This window comes from Marmota monax, unplaced genomic scaffold (genome assembly GCF_021218885.2).
Source record: "Marmota monax isolate L192 unplaced genomic scaffold, Marmota_monax_Labrador192_F-V1.1 WCK01_AAM20220418_F8-fsc00051, whole genome shotgun sequence".
In the NCBI taxonomy this organism is placed as follows: domain Eukaryota; kingdom Metazoa; phylum Chordata; class Mammalia; order Rodentia; family Sciuridae; genus Marmota; species Marmota monax.
The window spans coordinates 16,331,089-16,350,976 of NW_026695202.1; the positions used below are offsets into that span (position 1 = coordinate 16,331,089).

At 65.9% G+C, this 19,888-nt stretch overlaps 1 protein-coding gene across 2 annotated transcripts in view; it reads right to left on the minus strand.

Annotated features, from left to right (window-relative positions):
• Positions 1 to 1,343: 1,343 nt before the first annotated feature.
• Positions 1,344 to 19,888, minus strand: part of Wnt7b (Wnt family member 7B) — a 44,397-nt gene continuing 25,852 nt past the window's right edge. For both annotated transcript variants that reach the window (XM_046429746.2, XM_046429745.2), the window contains exons 3-4: positions 9,467 to 9,738; positions 1,344 to 3,770 (exon numbers count right to left, since the gene is read on the minus strand). In XM_046429746.2, coding sequence (XP_046285702.1) covers positions 3,291 to 3,770; positions 9,467 to 9,738 — 752 coding nt within the window. In that variant the 3' untranslated portion in view covers positions 1,344 to 3,290. The remainder of the gene's footprint in view (positions 3,771 to 9,466; positions 9,739 to 19,888) is intronic.

Consider the following 19,888-nt stretch of genomic DNA (forward strand, 5'->3'; position numbering starts at 1 on the left):
CCCCTGCCACCTGGCACAGGGGCTGGCTCAGCGCTCCGTGGGACTGGTCCTTTCAGAGGACTCCGCCTGCGGGGGCAGGAAGCCACAGAAATGGGGCCCTGCCCACGGCAAGAGACGGGGGCTGGGGCCGAGGGGCCAGCGTGTGGGAGAGACCAGTCCACGGGGGAGGGGCCACTGCCCAGGCTGGAGGCGGCCGGAGCCAGGCAGGGGTCGTGGGCCTCACGAAGCTGGCCATCGAGGCCCCTGGGCAGGACCCCTGGAGGATGTGCCGGGCAGCCCTGGGAGGCCGGGGCCGCCTTGAACCGCAGCCAAGAGATCAGAGCAGCCGGGCACCGGGGCCGGGCTCCTCCGAGTCTTTCCTCATTCCTGGGCCTGTGGGAGTCGCCGGACCCCGGCCTTCCCCGCCGCCACCGGGACTTGCTCTGCGTCTCGTGGGGAACCAGGGCCCCCTGCCAGACGGCCCAGCCGGCACCTGAGGCTGCCGACCACCGAGTCCCGGCCCCGGGCCCTCGTGCCTCAAATGGGGAGACTGAGCCCCCACATGGGGAGGGTGGCCCAAGGCCCTCCACATGCCCAGGGTCCAGGGCTGGCTTCAGGTCCAGGGCTCTCCCGTCTCTCCTGGGAGGCGTCCCCTGTGGAAAGCCCACCTAGGGGCCACCACAGAGGCCCGTCCCGGGGCCAGCTTCTGCGGGTGCCCTACTGGGCACCGTGGGGACGGGCTGTTTGATCAGTGGTTCCGCCCGATGCCAGGCTGCCGGGGACCGCGGGCAGTGGCCAAACCGGCCCCGCCGCATGCCTCCAGCCCTGGGCAGGAATGCCATTCCAGGCCGGCAGTGCCGGGTTACCACAGCCTGGCCTCTGGGGAGAGGCAGGGAGGCCTGTGGGCAGCCAGGCCACTGAGCCGGGGACCTCAGCTGTCCTCCCAGGCCTGCTGGGAGCTCGGAGGGCCCTGGAGCACTTGAGCCCTGACCCACCGGGCACAGCTGGACAGGCCCACAGCCCACCGAGCCCGGACCCTGCTTCAGATCAAAGGGACAGCAGCAGGGATGAGGCCACTGCCCTGTCCCCTGAGAACAGTCCCGACCTGAGTCAGCCTGAGCCTGGACTGTCATCCCCAGAGGCTCAGGGTCTGTGTCCAGCCCAGCGGTGGCCCTGGGAGGCCAGAGTCCCAGCCGGGGCCTGGGCAGGGGCCTGGGGTGTGTGGACAGGAGGCGGGAGCCTCTCAGTCCACAGAGGGGACGAGGGAGGAAGAAGGATGAGGACGACCTTGGGGAGCTGGCACGTGGTCCCCCACCCGGCAGGAGCTGTAGGGCGCCACACAGGGACCCCAAAGACACTCACTCTTCTGATTCCAGCTTTTATTGGGGCCAAGTGGTCCCCTTTGGGGGAGGCCAGCAGTGTAGCCCACCTGGAGTGGGGTGCTTCGAGGACATGCAAAGCCTGGCCACCACTGCCCCTGTGCACGGCATGAGGGTGGCCAGGGTCCCCACCTGGGCCACAGTGGCCCCCTCCCTCCCCCAAGGGAAGGGTCTGTTGCAGACAGACTGTGGGGGTGGGGCTCAGTGGGGTGCCTGGTGGCCCAGGGACAGTGCAGTGCCTCGGTGGCATGAGAGGCCCCGAGGGTCCATTTCAAGCAGAAGGAGGAGCCTGGCTCAGGGGACAGTGGCCACAGCCACCCCCTCACCTCCAGTACCCAGTGTAGGTCACAATAACTTAAAAGACACTATAAACATTTGGACGCTATATAACAATATAAGTTAACCAGGTCCAGTGGCCGAGGACGCAGGGCCCGTGCACACGTGGTGTCCAGGACCGGGACGAGGGGCAGGCCGCAGGGCAGGGCGCTCACAGCAGCCCAGAGGCTCAGAGCGTCCTGGTGTTTTGGGGGCGAACGTGCTGCACGCAGAGCCAGGGCCCAGCCAGGGCACTAGCCCCAGGCAAGCGTCCAGGCCACTTGGCTCGTTGGTGGCCCCAGAACAAGTCTCCCAGGGCTTCTGCTCAGAGAACAGCCCAATTGGGCAGCAGACAACGGGCAGTGGCCAGAGCCAGGCAAGCCGTCTCTCTGACCTTGGCCAGTCCCTCTGTCTACGCTGGTAACTCGGGGAGGGGGGTGGGGGTGGGGGGACCCCAGAAGGGACACGCCAGCCCTGAGCCTGCAGCTCCATCCTCGGGCAGCCTCGCAGCCCGTCTCCGGGTTTCAGGGAGCTGAGCTGGCCTTCGGGAGGGCCGGGGAGCAGGAGTCCTCCAGGACAGCAGGCAGGGCAGCCTGTGCACTTCCCAAGTCCTGGGACCGGGGCTGAGGAATCGGGGCCAGGTAGGGGTAGAGCGGTCACGGCGGCTGGCAGCCCCAAGCCCTGGATGCCAGCGTGTAGCCAGGGTGAGGCAGCAGGCCGGGGCTCAGGGAAGCCCCAGGGCCCCAGGAGGGGGGTGCGGGGACACCCAGGTCTCTCCAGGCAGCTCCTCATGCCACCCTGCACATTGCCAGAGGAGGCTGGTGGGAGCTGAGGCAGGAGAGTGATCAGGTACAGAGGGTGTGGCCAGTCCGTGGGCCACTCTGGGCCTCAGTATCCCCATCCGTCAAGGAGGCAAACACCTGGCCAGAATCTGCCATGCCCACTTCCTCCACCAGCCCCTGATGACTCAGGGGTCCAGTGGCTCAGGTGGGAAGGCTCTGAGCTTGGGAGGTGACAGGTTAGGGTCCGACTGGCAGGTGAGGGTGTGGGGGGCTGTGGCAATCCTGGGGCCAGTGTGGTGACATTTTGATTTGCTGGACATGGTTTCCAGGACAGGAGGGACGCTCTCCTGAGGCCCTCTTCTAGACCCCCCGAGCCCCTGCCCAGCTCTACCCTGGGACCCACATGCCTCCTGCCAGCCGCTGGCACCTGTGGCCTGCGGGGACAGAAGGCCTGACGGCCAGGGGCTGGAAGAGGGCAGAGGGGCACTGGGGGCCATGTGGTGTGGAGTGAGGACGGCTCCCGCTGCCTGGGGCTGAGACCCTCTTCTGATGCCAAGAAAACATAAATAACCTCGTCAATGCCTGTGCCCGCTGCCCGCCCTGGGGGCATGGCCAGGGAACCGTTTTGAGCGTCACCGGCCAGTGTGGCCTCTCGGTGTTTGGCTACCCGGCAGGCAGGCCACCTCAGAGTCTCATTGTCACTCTGTCCTGAGATCCACGTGTGTCCTCGAGGTTCGCTTTCCCCAGGAAGAGAGAGGGCCTCGCTGGCTCCCGGGGCCCAGGCGCCCGGCGGGTGCTGCCCGGCTGGCGCTGCCCGGCGGGCGGGGTGGGGGCGTCACTTGCAGGTGAAGACCTCGCTGCGCTCGCTGCAGGTGCTGCACTTCACGAAGCAGCACCAGTGGAACTTGCAGTTGCACTGCCACACCTTGGTGTACTGGTGCGTGTTGTAGCCGCGCCCACAGCACATGGTGTCGCAGCCGTCGGCGCCCAGCGAGGTGCGGTTGCACAGGCGGCCCTGCGTGCCCACGCTGCCCGTGGCCGCGTCCTCTTCGCAGTAGTTGGGTGACTTCTCGATGTACACCAGGTCTGTCTCCATGGGCTTCTGGTAGCTCCGCAGCTGTTTGATGCGCAGGAAGGTGGGCTGCCGCAGGCGGCTGGCCCGCACCACCTCCACCTGCACGGCCGCGTTGTACTTCTCCTTGAGCAGGTGCCCCACCTCGCGGAACTTGGGCAGTGTGGTCCAGCAGGTCTTGGTGGTGCACGAGCCCGACACCCCGTGGCACTTACACTCCAGCTTCATGCGGTCCTCCAGGACCTGCGGGCAACACAGCAGCTGCTCAGCGAGGCGTGGCCAGGGTCCCCAGCCCGCCCATCACCCCTTCCCCACCTCCAGCCTGACCCTGCAGCCAGCTCCTCCACTTCCTGCTGTGGGCCCATGGGCAAGTGTCTCCACCTCTCTGACCCTCAGTCTCCTCATCCACTAAACAGGCTGCTTAGAATATTCCCAATGCCCAGGACATTGCAAGCGACCTGAGAATCTTTGGGGCCAGCAGAGCCTGGTGTCCCTTCGTCAGATGTGTTTTGTTCAATTCTCTGGGCCACCTTCAAGGCTCTGAGGACAACGAGGCTTGGGAGCTGTGGTACTTGCCAGACAGCAGGTGCAGGGCCCCAGCAGCTGAAGGTGCCCAATGTGGTCCCTCCACCTGTCCATCTGTGCCTGCCCTCGTGCCTGCTGTAGGGCATTGCATACAGTCAATGCTGTTTAATGGGAGCCTGGCATGCCCATGGGGCTCAGTACAGGGCGGGGCAGGGAAGCCGCTGCCCCCCCGGCTGGTGGCTGTTCTTTCTTCCTGGCTCCACCGGGGCCCTTGGCGGGCGCAGCCCATGTTTTCCTTGGGCCTCCCTCCGCGGCCCAGGAAGGCCGATTCCCAGAGCCAGCCCTGACCCCAGCTACTCATTTACTCGGATCGAAAGGGCCCTGCCAGCAGGCCTGATTAAAGATGGGGAATCATTAGCCGCCCCGCGGCTGCAGAAGGGCCATCTGTCAGCTGTCAGGTCTGCGGGCCTCCGTCGGCAGCAGGGCACCAGGGCTTGGCCACCCTGCCCCAGGCTGGGACCCACCGTGGTGGGGCTCCTGCTGCTGGCCCAGCTCTGCCCCAACAAGAAGCCTCAGCAAAGGAAGGAGCGAATGTGCGAGTAAGTGAGAGAAAGAGCGAGGGTCAGAGAAAGTGTCCTCGAGATGGCCCTGCCCAGGCACCATCCCCGGCCTGGCGTGTGAGCTCTGGACCTCAGGGTGACCTGGGGGCTGGCACCCGGTGTGGGAGACAGACATGCCACCTGAAGGGACCCAGGGCCTTCAAGAACCTGACCCTGTGCGGGTGATGGTGCTTAGGAGGACTTCCTGGAGGAGGTGACCTCGCAGTGGGTGCTGATGGAGGAGGAGAGACAGCTCCTTAGACAAAGAGGAGGTGTTCCAGGAGGGCTCAAGATGAGCGGGGGGCTGGAGAGGGGCTGGCCGTGAGCAGGAGGGAGAGATGGGCTGGTCACTGCTCGGGTGGGAGTGGGGTGGGCCCTGGGCCAGTGGCCTAGAGTTCTGGGCATTCTCTGCTCTGAGTGAGCCATGTCCTGGGCGGAGGCTGGGTGGTCTCAGGAGGGAGTGGGGGAGGCTGACGTCCCACCAGGAACGGGCTGAGGGAGGAAGGGCCCAGGGTCCCATGGAGGGAGAGATCAGGCTTAGGGGACATCTGCAGTGGAATTGGGACAAGGACAAGGGGTGTCTGGGTGGAGGGTGTGGTCAGAGGGCTGTGGGGAGGTGGCCTGGGGAAAGGCACTCTCGGGGCCTCCTCCTGCAGCCCGTCACCAGGGGCAGCTTCCTCTGCCCCCTCCCCTCCTCCCCATTAGCCTCCTGCAAACCTGGAAGCCCTGTCTGACCTAGCCAATGGCCACCCCCTCAGGCCAGGCACTCCCCAGAGCTGACAGACAGGCACCTCTCAGAGTTCCCAGCCAGGTGCAGCCTGCCCCACCCCATCTGCTGACCCTCCTGCGATGGCCAAGTTGTGGAGGTGTCCAGGCTGGGGGCTGTGCGGGCCAGGCGGTCAACCCCTGGCTGCCATCTGGTGTCCCACTGTGGCTGCTGGACAGCTGTGTCCCTGCCCAGCTCTGCTGCCTGCTTCTGAACTCGCTCCCTCCTCCCCTGGCGAGCCCCTCGCTCCTGTCCGCACCAAAGCCCCCAGCCAGGCTGTACCCTCCTGACACCAGGGGACATCCAGACAGCCCCGCTGGGGACAGCAGCAGGTGAAGCCAACTGGGCAGGTCTTGCAGAATGAGGAGCCAAGTCTTTGCTTGGCAGGTCCTGGGGCCAGAGCCTCTCTGGACTTCAGAAGTACCATTTCCTTCTACTCCTCGGGGTCAGGGCGGCAGCTGGGACCTCAAGGCCCCGAGACCAGCCCTGCACCCAGGAGACCACCTGGCATGCACAGGGAGCCGGCCCTGCACCCAGGAGACCACCTGGCATGTGCACAGGGAGCTGGCCCTGCCCGGGCAGCCGAGCCTCCCATCCAGCCCCTCTCCCCAGGCCTGGCACCTCCACTGTGGAGTGGGGTCCAGAATCAGGGTGCAGCCATGCTGGGGGCAGGGCTCCATCTCCAACAGACTAGGGGAGCCCTGAGGTTGGAAACCAAAGTCCTTCAGGGACAGGCCAGCAGGCCAGGGAGTCTGGTGTCTGGACACTGCAGGGCCGGGCTCTGGTGCCACAGAGGTGCATCACCTCCATCCGGGAACCGCCATAGTCCTCTCACACCCTTCACTGCCTGACCTCTCCCTGAGCACTCTCTGACCACAGCATGGACCGAGAACAGGAGGCCCCGCTGGCCTGAGGGGCAATGGCCCTGCATGTCACTCCTCGGTGGCCCTCAGGCATCCATCTGTACAATGGGAGCCACACGCCCCTCCCCGCAGCAGGGTCCCGGACACTCCATCACACAAAGGCTGCACCAAGACTGTCCTGCCAACGAGGTCCCAGCCCCCAGCTCCCAGGGCTGGTCTCTCTGGTAGCGTCCAGCCTCATCTGGCCACCTAGAGGAGGCCCCACCAGCCCAGGTGGACCTGCACTTGCCTTCGCTGTGGAGAGTGGGGAGATCCACCTCCCACCCGCCCAGGTGCCACCCCACCTGCCCCACTGCCCTGCCCCAGGCGACCCCAGGGAACACACACCTGCTGACTTTAGGGGACAGTCTGGGGGCTCCTTCTGCCCGGGCACTGTGGACCGCTCCTTGAGGGCCACCACAGCCTGGGAGGGGCCTGAGGGAGGGCAGCCAGGGCTGGGCTGGGGGAAGCCCCCGTGAGGGTCTCCAGCTTAGCCCGTCTGCCTCAGGCCCACCGGATGGCGGCCTGACCCACGCAGCCTGGGGTGAAGGGCAGAGTGGCCGGTGGATGGGCCCCCACCGATTCACTTCCACTGGAGCCTCAGATGGTGACCTTGCTGGAAACCGAGGCTTGGTGGGTGTAACTAAGGCAAGCATGGAGCTGTCCCCTGGAACGGGACCCGGAATCCAGGGAGAGTGTACTTGTGCAGGACGAAGGAAGCCTGTCCAGAGAGGCCCCGGAGGCAGGCCAAGACCACAGCCATGCGGCCCAGGAGCCCAGCAACCCGCAGCAGAGGACGAGGCAGGAAGGCGCCTCCCAGAGCCTCTGGAGGGAGCAGAGCCCTGCCCACACTGATCCAGACTCTGATTCACCAGGAGAGCGCGGCCTGCTGCTACAGCCGCCCAGCCGCTGGTATCTGCAGCAATCCCTTGGTCCCGCTGGACCTGCTCAGCAACTGGTCCTGGGCCATGCCGGCAAGGCAGGCCCGGGTGACCTGTGAGGGGGGCCGGGGCTCCCGGAAGGTCTGCACTCAGCTCTTGGGGGAGTCTGGGGGGAGCCCACCATGGTAAGCACCGCACTGCTGGGAGGAAGAAGGACCCCAGCCCTCAAGAGCCACCCTGGAGCCACGGCTCCGGTCCCGTGAGTGCGAGACAGCTCACAAGACGGGTCACTGAGGGCTGCAGAGGAGACCCCTTTGCAGAGGGGGAAATGGAGCCTCAGCAGAAAGACTGTGTTGCCCAGGCCCTGGGTTCTGTCCCCCTGTTTGGACTGGGGCTGCAGCTCTGGGGTGGCAGGCCTGTTTGATCCCCGACAGTGAGATAAACACACGGAGGCCTGAAAACTTGGGCTGGGATGTGGCTGGGTGGACAGCGCTGCCCGGCATGCCTGGGGCTGGGTCCTCAGCACTGCGGAGAAGAAGGGGACAGGCCAATGACCTTTTAGAGCCCTCCCCCGTGGCCACCCTGTCCCTGAGCCTCACCTGCTCGTGGCCGCCCTGTCCCTGACCAAGCCCACAGTCTGTTCCCATCTCAGCACACAGCTTCTCCCTGGCCGAACCCCGCCACACTGTGCCCTCCTCCGTCCTTGTCCCCTGGCCGGGCAGCTCGGTGCCAAGACTTAACCAGTCTCCCTCCCCACACCCCTGGGCCCACCGGCCTCCTTGGCCTCTCCCCTCCTGCGTCTCCGGGAGGCCAGTCCTGCCTGTCACCTCAGCCCTGAGCTTTTTCAGCCCCTGTAAGCTGCCAACACCCGGAGCTCCAGGCCAGCCGGGCCCTCCTGGTAGTCCACCCTGAGCACATGTGACCTTGGCCCTAGCACCTGCCCTAGCACCTGGCTATGGTCTGGGGTCAAGGCCCAGCCTGGCCATCAGGGTTCTCCACCAGGCAGCCCACACAGGCTGCCCGGCTCCCCGCAGCCCCAGCCCATCACCCGTGAGTGGAGGCCGGGCCTCGGGCTGTGCAGACCCTCTGCCTCGGCACCCTCCCCAGCTCTGCTGCTTACACGTCCCCAGTAGCAGTGACCAGAGCTCAGGCTGCACGGACCACATGGCCAGCTCTGCTGCTTGCTCCAGGCCTTACTGTTCTCATCTGTGAAATGGGGGACAGTGAGAGAAAGCCCCGGCGTAGAAGCTAAGCTGCTGCAGAACACAGGGCAGGAGTTCCAATGACCGTGTCTTCCCTCCAGGGAGCCTCAGCAGGCCACCCACACCCTCCTCCTCCCATTCCATCTGCCTGAGGCTCCTGGAGGCCAGGCTGGGTCCCTCAGTCCTCCTCACCTGTCCATCCACGCACCCAGGTGACGACGACCAGCACCACCGGCTACGGCCACCCCCCACCTAGCCGTCCAGCCCAGCCTGCTCAAGGCCCTCTGGAGTTTGAGCCCAGCCCACTGGGCCCTCCTGCCCCCCAGCCTGAGCCTTTGCAGCCCTCACAAGTGCGGCTCAGGCATGCCCATCAAGGTGACCGCACTCCCCCAGCCCTGCCCTGAGCCCCTCACCGCCCCTGGGTGAGGGCAGCCTGGCCCCCGGATCCCCCTGCCCGGCGTGGGAGGGAGCCGGTGGCCTCAGCCAGGGTCCCTGAGGCAGGGGTTCTTGCCAGGCCTCTCCTCTTGCCTGACCAGGCCCCAGAAGCCCCTCAGGCCCTGTGGCCGCTGCAGCCCCTGGGGCCGGGAAGCCAGACCCGGCAGGGTGTTCCGCCCCGCTGCCACCCTATCTCGGGCCATCTCGCCGCCGGCCGGGCCGCCACCGCGGCAGCTGCTCCTCCCAGGCCGTATCTGGGGCCCTCATCTCGCCGTGGCAGCGGCTCGCCCTGCCTTCTCCCCCAGTGCATCTCAGTCTCCTGCACCATCTCCCCCCCAGCGCCCACGCCCGAGGCTGGCCTCCTCCAGCCCCCACAGCCTCTGCCTGTCCTGGGGCTGGACCCTTCTGCGCCCACGGCTCCTCCAGGAAGCCCTGACTGGCCTGCGGTGGCCTCTGGGACCAGGAGCACCAGGGCAGGGACACGGGGCTGCGGCCTGGGCCTCCACGACCCTCAGGTCCCCGCGGGGTCAGTCAGGCTTGTGTGGAAGCAGCGTCCGGTCCCCGCCACGGGCCGGCCCTCCCGCCCCTCGGGCCCTGTCCTCCTGCCCCTGGGGCCGGCGGCCACCCACCTTCCTGCCCGCCTCGTTGTTGTGCAGGTTCATGAGGCGCCGCGCGTTCTTCTTGATCTCGCGGGCGTCCACGAAGCGCCGGGAGAAGTCGATGCCGTAGCGCACGTCCGCGGAGCAGCCGCCCCACTTCCAGCCCTCGGCCTGGTTGTAGTAGCCCTGCTTCTCGCGGTCGCAGCCGCAGTTGCTCAGGTTGCCCTGGCTGCAGGCGGCAGTGACCGCGTGGGCCACGCCAGCTGCGGTGATGGCGTAGGTGAAGGCGGCCTCGCGGCTCCCTGTGGGGAGACACAGGCGTGGACAGTGAGGCCCCGGCTCTGTCAGGTGGCCCAGGAGAGTTGGACCTGGGGCCCCTGCTGTGCGACCCTGGGCTCATCACCTGCCTTCTCTGAGCTTCCACCTCACCAAAGTGGGGCCGACAGGACCTGCCTTGCAGGGTTGTGCTGAGGGCAGTACATGGCATACAGCAGGCACTCACTCTACGCTGTGACCTTGACCGTGGTGCGTAACACCGTCATCGACCCCTGTCCCTGTTCTCAAGAGGTCCGCCTGGAGTGGGCAGTGGGAACAGGCAGGCTCCAGCCCTGTGGGCCTCTGGCCACTGCTCCTCCTGGACGGTCCATGGGGACCACGTGTGCATGGAAGATGGCATCGGGGTCTTGCCTCCCGTGGAAGCCCCACCCGGCCAGGAACCCACGCAGTCTTTGTGCCCGCCTCCTGCTCTGTGACCACCCAACTTCCACCCTGGCTGTCCGTGACCCCCCTGACCCCCCCTGCCTGGCTCAGAGTCCCTGGGCGCTGGGAGCTGGGCACTGTCTTGCCTGCCTCACCCCCAGCCACCAGCTGGGCCCTTCCAAGGCCACCTGGGCAAGGCCCCCCTTGGCACCTTCGCCGTCCCCCCTGCCGGCAGAGCCAAGCTCCCTCCCCCGCTGGCCAGCACCTGGCTGCTCCCCGGGACTCTGTCCCCATCCTCGGCCTGGACAGTCCTTGGGGTGCTGCTCACACCACCGCGCAGCCTCTCTGGCCTTCCAGTGGATTCCCTCCCCCTCACACCCATTCTGGGGGCCTCCCTGGGCCTGTCCCAGTGCCGCCGCCTCCAGGCAGCCTTCCCAGACCCCCAGCCAGAGGGAGCCCCCGCTGCCTGGCCCCTCGGCTGACGCGCCCCCTTCACCTGGTTAGGGCTATGTGGGCACTTCCTGGCCCTTGAGGTGGACAGACCCAGCTCTAATCTCTTCAATTCCACAGCCCCAGGCCCGGTGCCCTTCCATCCTGGCCCTGGGTTACCTCCATGTCCCCAGCACCTGGTGACGTGTGGCAGCAAGCTGACCACAAGTGCCCTCGGAGAGCCCAGAGTGGAACAGGAATCTCACCGCCATCTTGGCAGCACCAGGAGGCCCGGGGCAGGTGGAGACCACCGGAAACTCAGGGCAGGGTGGAGGCACAGGCACAGGCACCCAGCACCACCGCACCAGCGTCCCCTGCTGCTGGGGCCCAGGTGAAGCCCACAGACCGGGTGAGGTCAGGAGTCAGGGCCAGGCACTGAACAGCCCTTGAGAGCTGACCACATGGCTGGCTTCATGCCAGGGCTGACTGCCCACCTCCTGATGCCCCACAAAAGGGGACCCGCTGGGGCCGCTCTTCCCCGGGGTGTCTGCTGTCCTGGTGAGGACTAGGGAGGGCCAGGGACTCGGCTGGGAAGACCTGAGGGGTGACGCCCCTCCCCTCAAGGCCCAAGTCCTCTGGGCCCTGCCTGCCGGGCCTCGCCCCCAGCCAGCCTCCTCCCGTGGGCTTCCCACCTGGCACTGCCGCCCGCCAGGCCAGACCCCAGGCTCAGCCACTGCAGGTCCCCAGACCGTGGGGTTCTGATGTCCCTGACCTGGTGGCTGCTCCAGGGCGGCCATCTCAGCACAGCTGAGCTCCAACCTTGCTTCTCAAGGAACCAGGAGGAGCCCTGGGGCCCTGTGCTGCCAGAGGCTGGCTGGGGGTCCAAGATGGACAGGGTCAAGGAAATACAGGAATGCATATCCCTGCGTCTCACTTAGGCAGATGTCTGGAGGAAGCCCCAGCGTGGAAGGGCATTAGACCCCTCCTCTGGGGAGCTCCCGCCCCTGAAAAGCCTCCCAGGGAGCCCTGGAGCTCGGCCGGGGCAGGGGGAGCCACCATCAAGGGGGTCCCAGTGAGCCTTCTGGGAGGGCACAGGATTCCCTGTGGGTGGAGTCCAGGAGGGCTCCCTGGAGGAACCAACACTTTGAAAAAGTCAACAAAATGACCATGCTCTCTTGTGAGAGCACGCACGCTGTGTGAGCTGGGGTCGGTAGCACGTGCATGTGGGGTGTGTGTGGCGTGCACGTGTGGTGGCGTGTGGCGTGCACGTGTGGTGTGCATGTGGCTTGCACGTGTGGCGTGTGTGTGGCATGCGTGTGGCGTGCGTGTGTGACGTGCACGTGTGGCGTGCGTGCTGCAGGTGTGTGCTGTGGGAGGGGTGTGTGTGCACGGGCGTGCTGTGCTGTGCTGTGTCTGGCAGGCAAACTCCTGGTGGCCTGGCAGGGGCACAGGTGCCAAGGTGAGGAAGTCAGGGGAGGTCAGAGGTCAGCAGGGCCAGTGCGGTGGCCAGAGGTCTGGGGAGCTGGACACTTTGTGCCTGGGGACCCGGCTGTGGCCGAGGGCGCTCGGGCTGCACTGCGAGGGGATGCGGACTCTCTAGAGGCTCCTGCGGAGCTGGGCCCCCGCTGTCCCGTGCCAGCACTGCCAGCCCCTCCCCTGCATTCTCCTGTGAGCCTCACGATGTCCCGGGCCTTGCCACTTCACAGGGGAGGGGACTGAGGCAGAGGGGACACCTGGCCTGAGGGGTGGAGCAGGACTGGAACCCGGGCCGTGACTCAAAGCCCAGAAAGCCTGCCGAGGAGCTGAGGGCCTGGGGTGCCGGCCACTGAAGCATTCTGTCCCCAGCCTGGCCCGCTGTAGCCACGTGACCCTCGGGCAGACGGAGAGGGGAGCTGGGGGTGATCTGGGCCTGGGGGTGCAGGGGGCTGGCCTGCAGGTGAGCTGGGGGACGCTGGGGGCCAAGCCGGCCTCTTGTCTCGAAGCCACACACAACGGAGGGGGCTCCTCGAGAGAACCACGCTGCGCCAGAGGCCCTGTGGGACCCAGGGGCGTCCCCTCTGCAGCCCAAGCAGCTCGGTGGCCTCTGCCCTCCTGCCCAGCAGAGGGGCGGCTGCCAGGAAGAGGTTGGTTTCCTGTCCCAGGCCCCAGGCAGGCGGCGCCCAGGCTGGCCGCGCTGGAGGCCCGTGCCCTCTGCGGCTCTGCCTCACCTGCGGTGCCCACGGGGGCTCACGGTTACTCACCGGTTACTCATCCCGCCGCCACACCCGCTAATTCCTTTTTTATTTGGTTTTAATGAGCCAAGCCCTCCTGTCCCTCGCCATGGAGACGGGAGGGGGAGGGGATCGGAGTTTGGGAGAATCAACATTGCCTTGGGCCTGGCCAGAGACGAGGCCACGACGGTTCCAAGCACCTCCTCTTGGTCCGTCCACCTCTCACTCCAGGGAGGGCTGTTGTCCCATTTTTCAGGCCTGCGTGCTGGCCCAGGGGGTGTCCACCTCAGGCCAGAGCGCGCTGAGCGTGAAGGGGAGGGCGGAACAGCCCCAGGCGCCCCGGCTCCCTTCCAGAGGCGCTCCCCAGCCCTGGCGGGTCACCTTGCTCTGACACACAGCAGGACAATTTAGAACCAGCCCCCGGGCAGCTGCAGACCCTGGGCCCTGTGGCCCTGGCTGGACCACCTGGCTCCCAAGGCCTCAGAGATGACTTCTGGTGTCCTGGCCTGGAACCCAGAGCACACGGCCCCCAGCAGCCTGGTGGCCAAGGAGAGCTGGCCCCGCTGTGGAGGTGAGCACACCCTCAGCACAGTGACAGGGACTGCCAGCCTCTCGCCTCCTGCCTTGGGAGCAGGGCCACTCTGGAGAGTCCCCATCCCCACACCCCAGGCTAGATACAGCCTGACTGCACCCTGCCCTGGATGTCACCTGTCCCCTCAGGCTGCAGGGGCCGTGGACAGGATCCATGACGGATTCTCTGGTGCACCCCCACCCAATGCTGTGTCCCACTTCCTGCACAGGAGTGTGGGGGACTGGGCACCTTCCCTGCATCACCCCGTCCCCACAGTAACCCCAGGAAACAGCAGCTGAGCCTCCAAGACAGATGGGGCCCCAGGGCTGCTCCAGGGGCGGCTGGTGCCGGGGGCCTATGGGGGCCAGCCGCTGTCCTGAGCAACCTTGGGCCCCAGAGCCTAGGAGTCCCTCTCAGGACCCGCAGCCCACCCGATGCAGGCTGCATCCTCAGGCCCGGAGGCCAGCGGCCGTGCCCAGCAGTAGCCCTGGAGGCTGGCGGGCTGGCCACCCTGAAGACCCTGCCAACCTGTGCAGCCCGCTGACCCTGGGCACCCGGGCAGGTTAGGGAGAGCACCCACACGCCAAGGTCCCAGGCTTGAAGTTCAGGGACACAGAGAGGGACCTGCCGAAAGACTCGGGGTACAGAGGACGCAGAGCACGGAGCTGCGAGCCTCAGCCTGGCTCGGGCCTGTGTCCCCGCTCGCTTGGGAGGCTGGCAAGCCCCACCAGGAGCAAACAGGACAAGCACAGCGCCCCGTGCCGCGACAGTGGGTAGGCCAGGACTGGCCAGGCCCACATGTGGTGAAGGACAGGCCCAGGCATCTCCGTGCTTGGCCAGGCCGGGCCGGGAAAGCCTCCTCCTGGCCCTGCCCCGCCAGCCGGGCCCGGCCCTCCCTCCACTCACCTCCTGGGTAAGCCCCGCGCAGCAGAGCAGCAGAGCCTGGGGCGGCCGCTGTGTCGGGGACCCAGGCCCGGGCAGAGGTCACCCAGGGACCGTCCAGCTCAGCTCTTCTCTTCAGGTCATGAAGACTAAGCCCTCGGGGGGGACCCTGGGCAGCACAGGGCAGGCTCAGAGGGAGGCAGACGCTGCCCCACCGTGGGGCTCTGCCGTGGCAGCCCGATCCCGGCACCAGGGCAAGGGCCCTGCCTGGGCCAGAGACGGGGCCTCATCACCTGTATTCCCCACCCCGACCCTGGGGGGACCCTGCAGACCTCTGTGAGAAGCTTCTGGAAAGAACCAGCATGCCCACCAGGCAAAGCAGGCTGGCAGAGAGGGGCCCCGCGCTCCTCGGGCCGAGCTCGCCTCCCAAGCCCAGGCCAGCCCCGCCCCCGCTCAAAGCCACCTGCCTCTTCCTAGTGTCCACATTGGGCCACTTACTAGTTTAAGAGAGTCTGGGAGGCAGGAGAGCAAAGGTCATCGGCTCCCCCTTAAAAAGGAAGCCAGGATTGGGAGCCTTAGTGCAGAGGAGGGCCTCAGGGACAGCCCTGTGCCATTTCTCCATCCCCAGCAAAGGTCTGAGGCCCAGAGAGGGTAGTACAGTGCCAAAGGCCCACAGCAACTCAGGAAATGGGGGAGCTGGGGCCTAGAGTGACCGAGGTACTGCCACAGACCTGGAGCCTCTAGAGCCCCAGAGTCCCTCTGGAAACTGGGGGTCAGGGGACTCAGCCTGTCACCTCGAATGCCAGCCCAGAACCTAAAACTGGCCAGCTGGGTCTCTCTGTGTCTGTGTGTCCCCACCTGCGAACGAGGATGAGTGTGCAGGATGGTCAGAAGAGCCACACACAGTCAGAGGTGGCCGGCCGAGCTCCTCGTCCCACAAGTGGCCTGCAGGCGTTTAACAGGTCTGCACAGACCTGGGCACCCCCGCGGCCTGGGCGTGGCTCGGGTGCCTGCCCATGGCCAGGCTCCGGCCACCTTCCTCTCCCACCTGCCCCACCCGTTTTTCTTTCATTTTTAATGACATCCTCAACGACCCAGTGGTTTTTTTAAAAAGCAAACAATTCTGTTAAAAAATGGTCAAAGGGTCTAATCAGACATTTCTTTTAAAAAATCATAAAAGTGGCCCAAACCTGTGAAAAGATGCCTGTGTTCTGAGCTGTCAGGAAAACCCACCCAGAAGCCACCCGGAGGCCCTTCACAGCCCAGGATGGCTGCGGCCAGAGGCCGGCAGCGGCAAGTGTCTGTGAGACGCGCAGGAGTGGACGCTGTGACTCACAGAGATGGAGCCACACGCCTGGGCCAGCCAGTCCCCAAGGACCAGCACCTGGAGCCACCACACAACGGCCGTCCCACCCCCAGGCATGTGCTCGAGAGACAGGAGGACATGTCCGCACGGCGTCCTGGGCACGCGTCCACTGTGGCGGCATCTGTAGCGGCCACCAGCTATTCCTGGGTGACGGACGAAGGTGGTGCAGGCCCAGCAGAGGCTGGGGCGTGAGGCGTCGGGGCCTGGGAGGCCGAGCAGAAGGGCCCCGGCCACCGGCGCCTGGAGACTCCAGCGCAGGCAACCCCCGGCCACCTGCGGGGCGGCGTGCCGCGTCTCCTCCAGGAGGGAGGGTGAAGACATGCGTGCTGTGGCACAGTGGTCACACTGGAGACCACAGGACCCACCCACACTGTGGGACCACGTGGCAGGTGAGCTGCCGTGAAAACGCGCGTCCTGGGTGGTGCTCGGGGGACTCTGCACTGCATGCCGCTCACTCTCCACCCTCCCACCTGGCCACCAGCACGGACCCAGCCCGAGCTCACGATTAGGCACTGGGCTCAGAAGAGGCAGGTGACTGGCCCACGGTCACACAGCAGGTGAGTTGCTGAGCTGGGGTCCCACCTAGGATCCTGCCACCCCTCACTCGCAGGGACAGGGAAGCACACCCTGCCTCCCACCTCACCACCCTGGGCCACCTCAGCCGTGACGGCCTCTGACACTCCTCATATGGTCACATTGCTACCATCTGTGTCCTCAGCACCAAAGCTGCTGGCTAAACTGCCCAGAGTCCCAGAGCTGCCACGCCACCTCCACCCGCTTGTCAGCCATCGCCCAAAGCCATGCACGGGCAGGACTGTGACACTGAAGTCCAGGTGCAGACGGCAGGCTGTGAGGACCCCTCTCAGGAAAGGGTGCTGAAGGCAGGCCCTGAATGGTGAGAGAGGCAAGGAACAGTGTTCCAGGCAGAGGGAACAGCACTGCTAAGGCCCTGAGACAGGAATCAGCCGAACACATGCAGCTTGTCCCAGCAGAGAGCAGTGGCGAGGGAAGGGTGGCCATCCTCAGCGGCCAGACTAGGTGGCTCCTAGGAGACATGGCAGGGCAGGGGGAGGGGCATCTGGGACTTCACTCCCAGAAGGTGGAGCATCCCAGAGGGTGTTGCTCTGATGTGAGAGAGGTCCACCTCTGGCCAGGTGTATGGCTTTGGCATAAACCAGGAGCCCACAGGAAGGGTGCTGATGGAGGAAGGGGAGGTGAGAAGGGATCGGCCTGTGGACACGGCCTGAGGGCCCAGCCGGGCTTAGGGACAGAGGGGTCCAGAAGGGCTCCCATGTGGGACTGGCCCTGCTGGGGGACAGCGGCCACTAACAGGAGGGCAGAGAGATGGAGTTTGGGTGACACGGAGGGTGACCTTGGCCGAGGAGAGTTTAAGGTGCTCAAGGGCAGCAGGCACTAGAGCTCAGCATCGAGGTGACGGCCCCCGCCGGGCCCTGCCAGCCCAGCCACGTCCAGGTGAGCGGGGCTCCCGTCCTCACTCCTGGGCCTCAGCCTCCTGGGTCACGGGGAAGGCCAAGCGTGGCAGGCTCCTGTTGACCCCCTCGGCAGGCTCTTCTGTTAGGTGGACTCTCCCCGGGAACGGGGCAGAGGGGGCTGCTGGGCTGAGGTAGCAGGGGTGGGCCCTGAGGCACTGGGGGCTGTCCAGCTCCCTGGCCATCTGGGCCCCTGCCCCACCCCAGCCCACTGGGTCCCTGGGACCCTCAGGTCTGGCTTGGTCCCACATGATTAGTTACAGGCGGAAACTTTGGGATGGAGGGAGGTGAAGCCATCCCCAGGCCCCACGGGCAGCTCCTGAGTCGTCCAGCCGAGCTGGGCAGTGCAGGGAAGCTCAGGGACCCAGGTGTGGCCCAGTCTGTCCCTCTGTGGCTGCCCACACCCTGGCCTGGCCCCTCAGCCCCAGCCTGGGTCAGTCATAGGACCTGGGGGTGCAGATTCCTGCCTGAGCAGGTCTCGGATCTGTGTCCCCACAGACTCGGGCCACTCGTCCCCATCTGTGTTCCACCTGGTGAGGGCAGGGCAGGGCGGGCTGCCTCGCACCCACGCCTGATGACGCCCCTGCTGCACGGGGCCAGTGAGACCTGCACACACCGCAGGGAGAGCTATCGGGGACAGGCTGGCCGGGCGACAGGTAGGAAGGGCACAGTCTGCCCCATGCAGCTGTCACACACCCTCCAAGGTCAGGCCTGACTCTGGGCCAGGGCATACAGTGGGCGGGCAAAGGCCTGTGTGCATGGGAATGTGTGTGCACATGTAAGGGTGCGTGCCTGCGTGTGCGCCTGTGTGTGTGCCTGTGTGTGCCTGTGTGTGTACCTGTGTGTACACCTGTGTGAGCCTGCGTGTGTATGTGTGTGCCTGTGTGTGCTTGTGTGTGCCTATATGTGCCTGTGTGTGCACCTGTGTGTGTGCCTGCGTGTGTCTGTGTGTGCTTTGTGCACTCAGCACGTGTGCCTATGTGTGTGCCTGCATGTGCCTGTGCATGCCTGTGTATGCCTGTGTGTGTCTGTGTGTGCACCTGTGTGTATGCCTGTGTGTATGCCTATGTGTGTGTGCCTGCGTGTACCTGTGTGTGTGTGCCTGCACCTGTGTGTGCCTGCATGTGCCTGTGTGCACTCAGCGCGTGTGCCTGTATGTGTCTGTGCATGCCTGTGCGTGCCTGTGTGTGCACCTGTATGTGCCTGTGTGTGCACCTGTGTGTGCCTGCATGTGCCTGTGTATGCCTGCGTGTGCACCTGTGTGTGCCTGCGTGTGCCTGCGTGTGCCTGTATATGCCTGTGTATGCCTGCGTGTGCACCTGTGTGTGCCTGTGTGTGCCTGTGTGTGCACCTGTGTGTACCTGCATGTGCCTGCGTGTGCCTGCGTGTGCCTGTGCACTCAGGGCATGTGCACTGCCCTCTCTCTCCAATCTTCCCATCTGTCTGTCCGTCATGCCTTCTCTGCGTCTCCATGTCCCTGTGTCCCCTCTGTCCCCGTCTCCGCAGCCCTGCCCACCCCCACCGGGCTCGGCTGAGTCACTGTCTCCACACCAAGCTCTTCCCTGCCGTCGTCATAAACAGAGCCCTTGGGAAGAGTCGTGCCAGGTCCGAACACGCCGGCACACCCGCGCCCCGGGCCTTTGTTCCGAGCGGCGGGCACAGCGGCCCTCACACGCAGCGCAGCCCCTGGGTGGGTCGTGCTCCGGCTGTGCGTGGGGGCACCAGACCCGAGTGTATGGGACCTGGAGGCCACGCGGGGCGGAGACGGTGTGGGCTGGTGCCCAGGGTCTGCGTCCTGCGCTGGCCTCTGGACCTTCCCCTGGGAGACCCCTCCTGGGCTGCAGCCTCGCCCTGGCCAGTGCGGACCTTCAGGAGGCCCCCTCTCTCTTTCTGGCCTAGTGACCTAATCAGCCACTGCCCGTTTGTGGTGACACCAGAGTCCACTTCCTGCCTGGGCTGGTCCCCCAGGCCTCCCTGTTCCTGGACCCTATCGGGCGGTCCAGCAGGGGCTCCGGGCTGGACTACCAGCTCCTCCGGTCCCTGCAGGTGGGAGCCTCAGCCGACAACCTGCGGCGACAGAACCTGAAGCCAGCAGTTTGTCACAGAGCCCCGCCCACAGTGACACTACAGTTACAAAAGAAGTGTCAAAACTGGTGGCCAGGGTCAGACCAGGAGACGTCTGAGGCAGGGTCCTGCTCTTCTGAGGGAGAGGGCCCTGCCCACCCTGTGATCCACGTCCTGCCTCAGTGGACCAGAGGGCCAAGCCCAGAATCCTTGTCCAGGGCCTTCCCTCGGGGGCGGTGCTGCACTGACCAAGTGGGGCCTTCCTGCCCCCCATTCTAAGAAGCCCAAGTCCTGGCTCAGCCCCTCCTGTACAGGTGGAATCTGGGCCCCGGGGACCGAGGCTGTGCTCCAGGTCACCCACTGGGAGCTGAGCAGCCCAGGTGGGTCTCCCAGAGGACAGGCCACCACCCAGCCCACAGCACCCAGGTGCTGCACTCCAGGTGACCACCCACAGAGGGTCCACCCTGGCCTCCCCCACGCCCCTCAGGACGGACCTCCCAGGTGACTGGTCTTCCAGCAGAGGGGCAGACTCCCCGTGGAGCCAGAGGTGTCCTCACAGCTGAGCAGGAAGTGGCTGGGTGGCCACTTGACCTTCCAGCTCCCAACTGTCCCAGAGTCCTGGCTGCCTGGACCCCGAGCCTCAGCGATGTCTGTTCTGCTGCCTCCGGCTGGCCCTGGACCAGGGTGGGTTGAGCACAGTGCACAGGATGCTGGGTCCTCAGGCCTGGACATGGCCAGCGT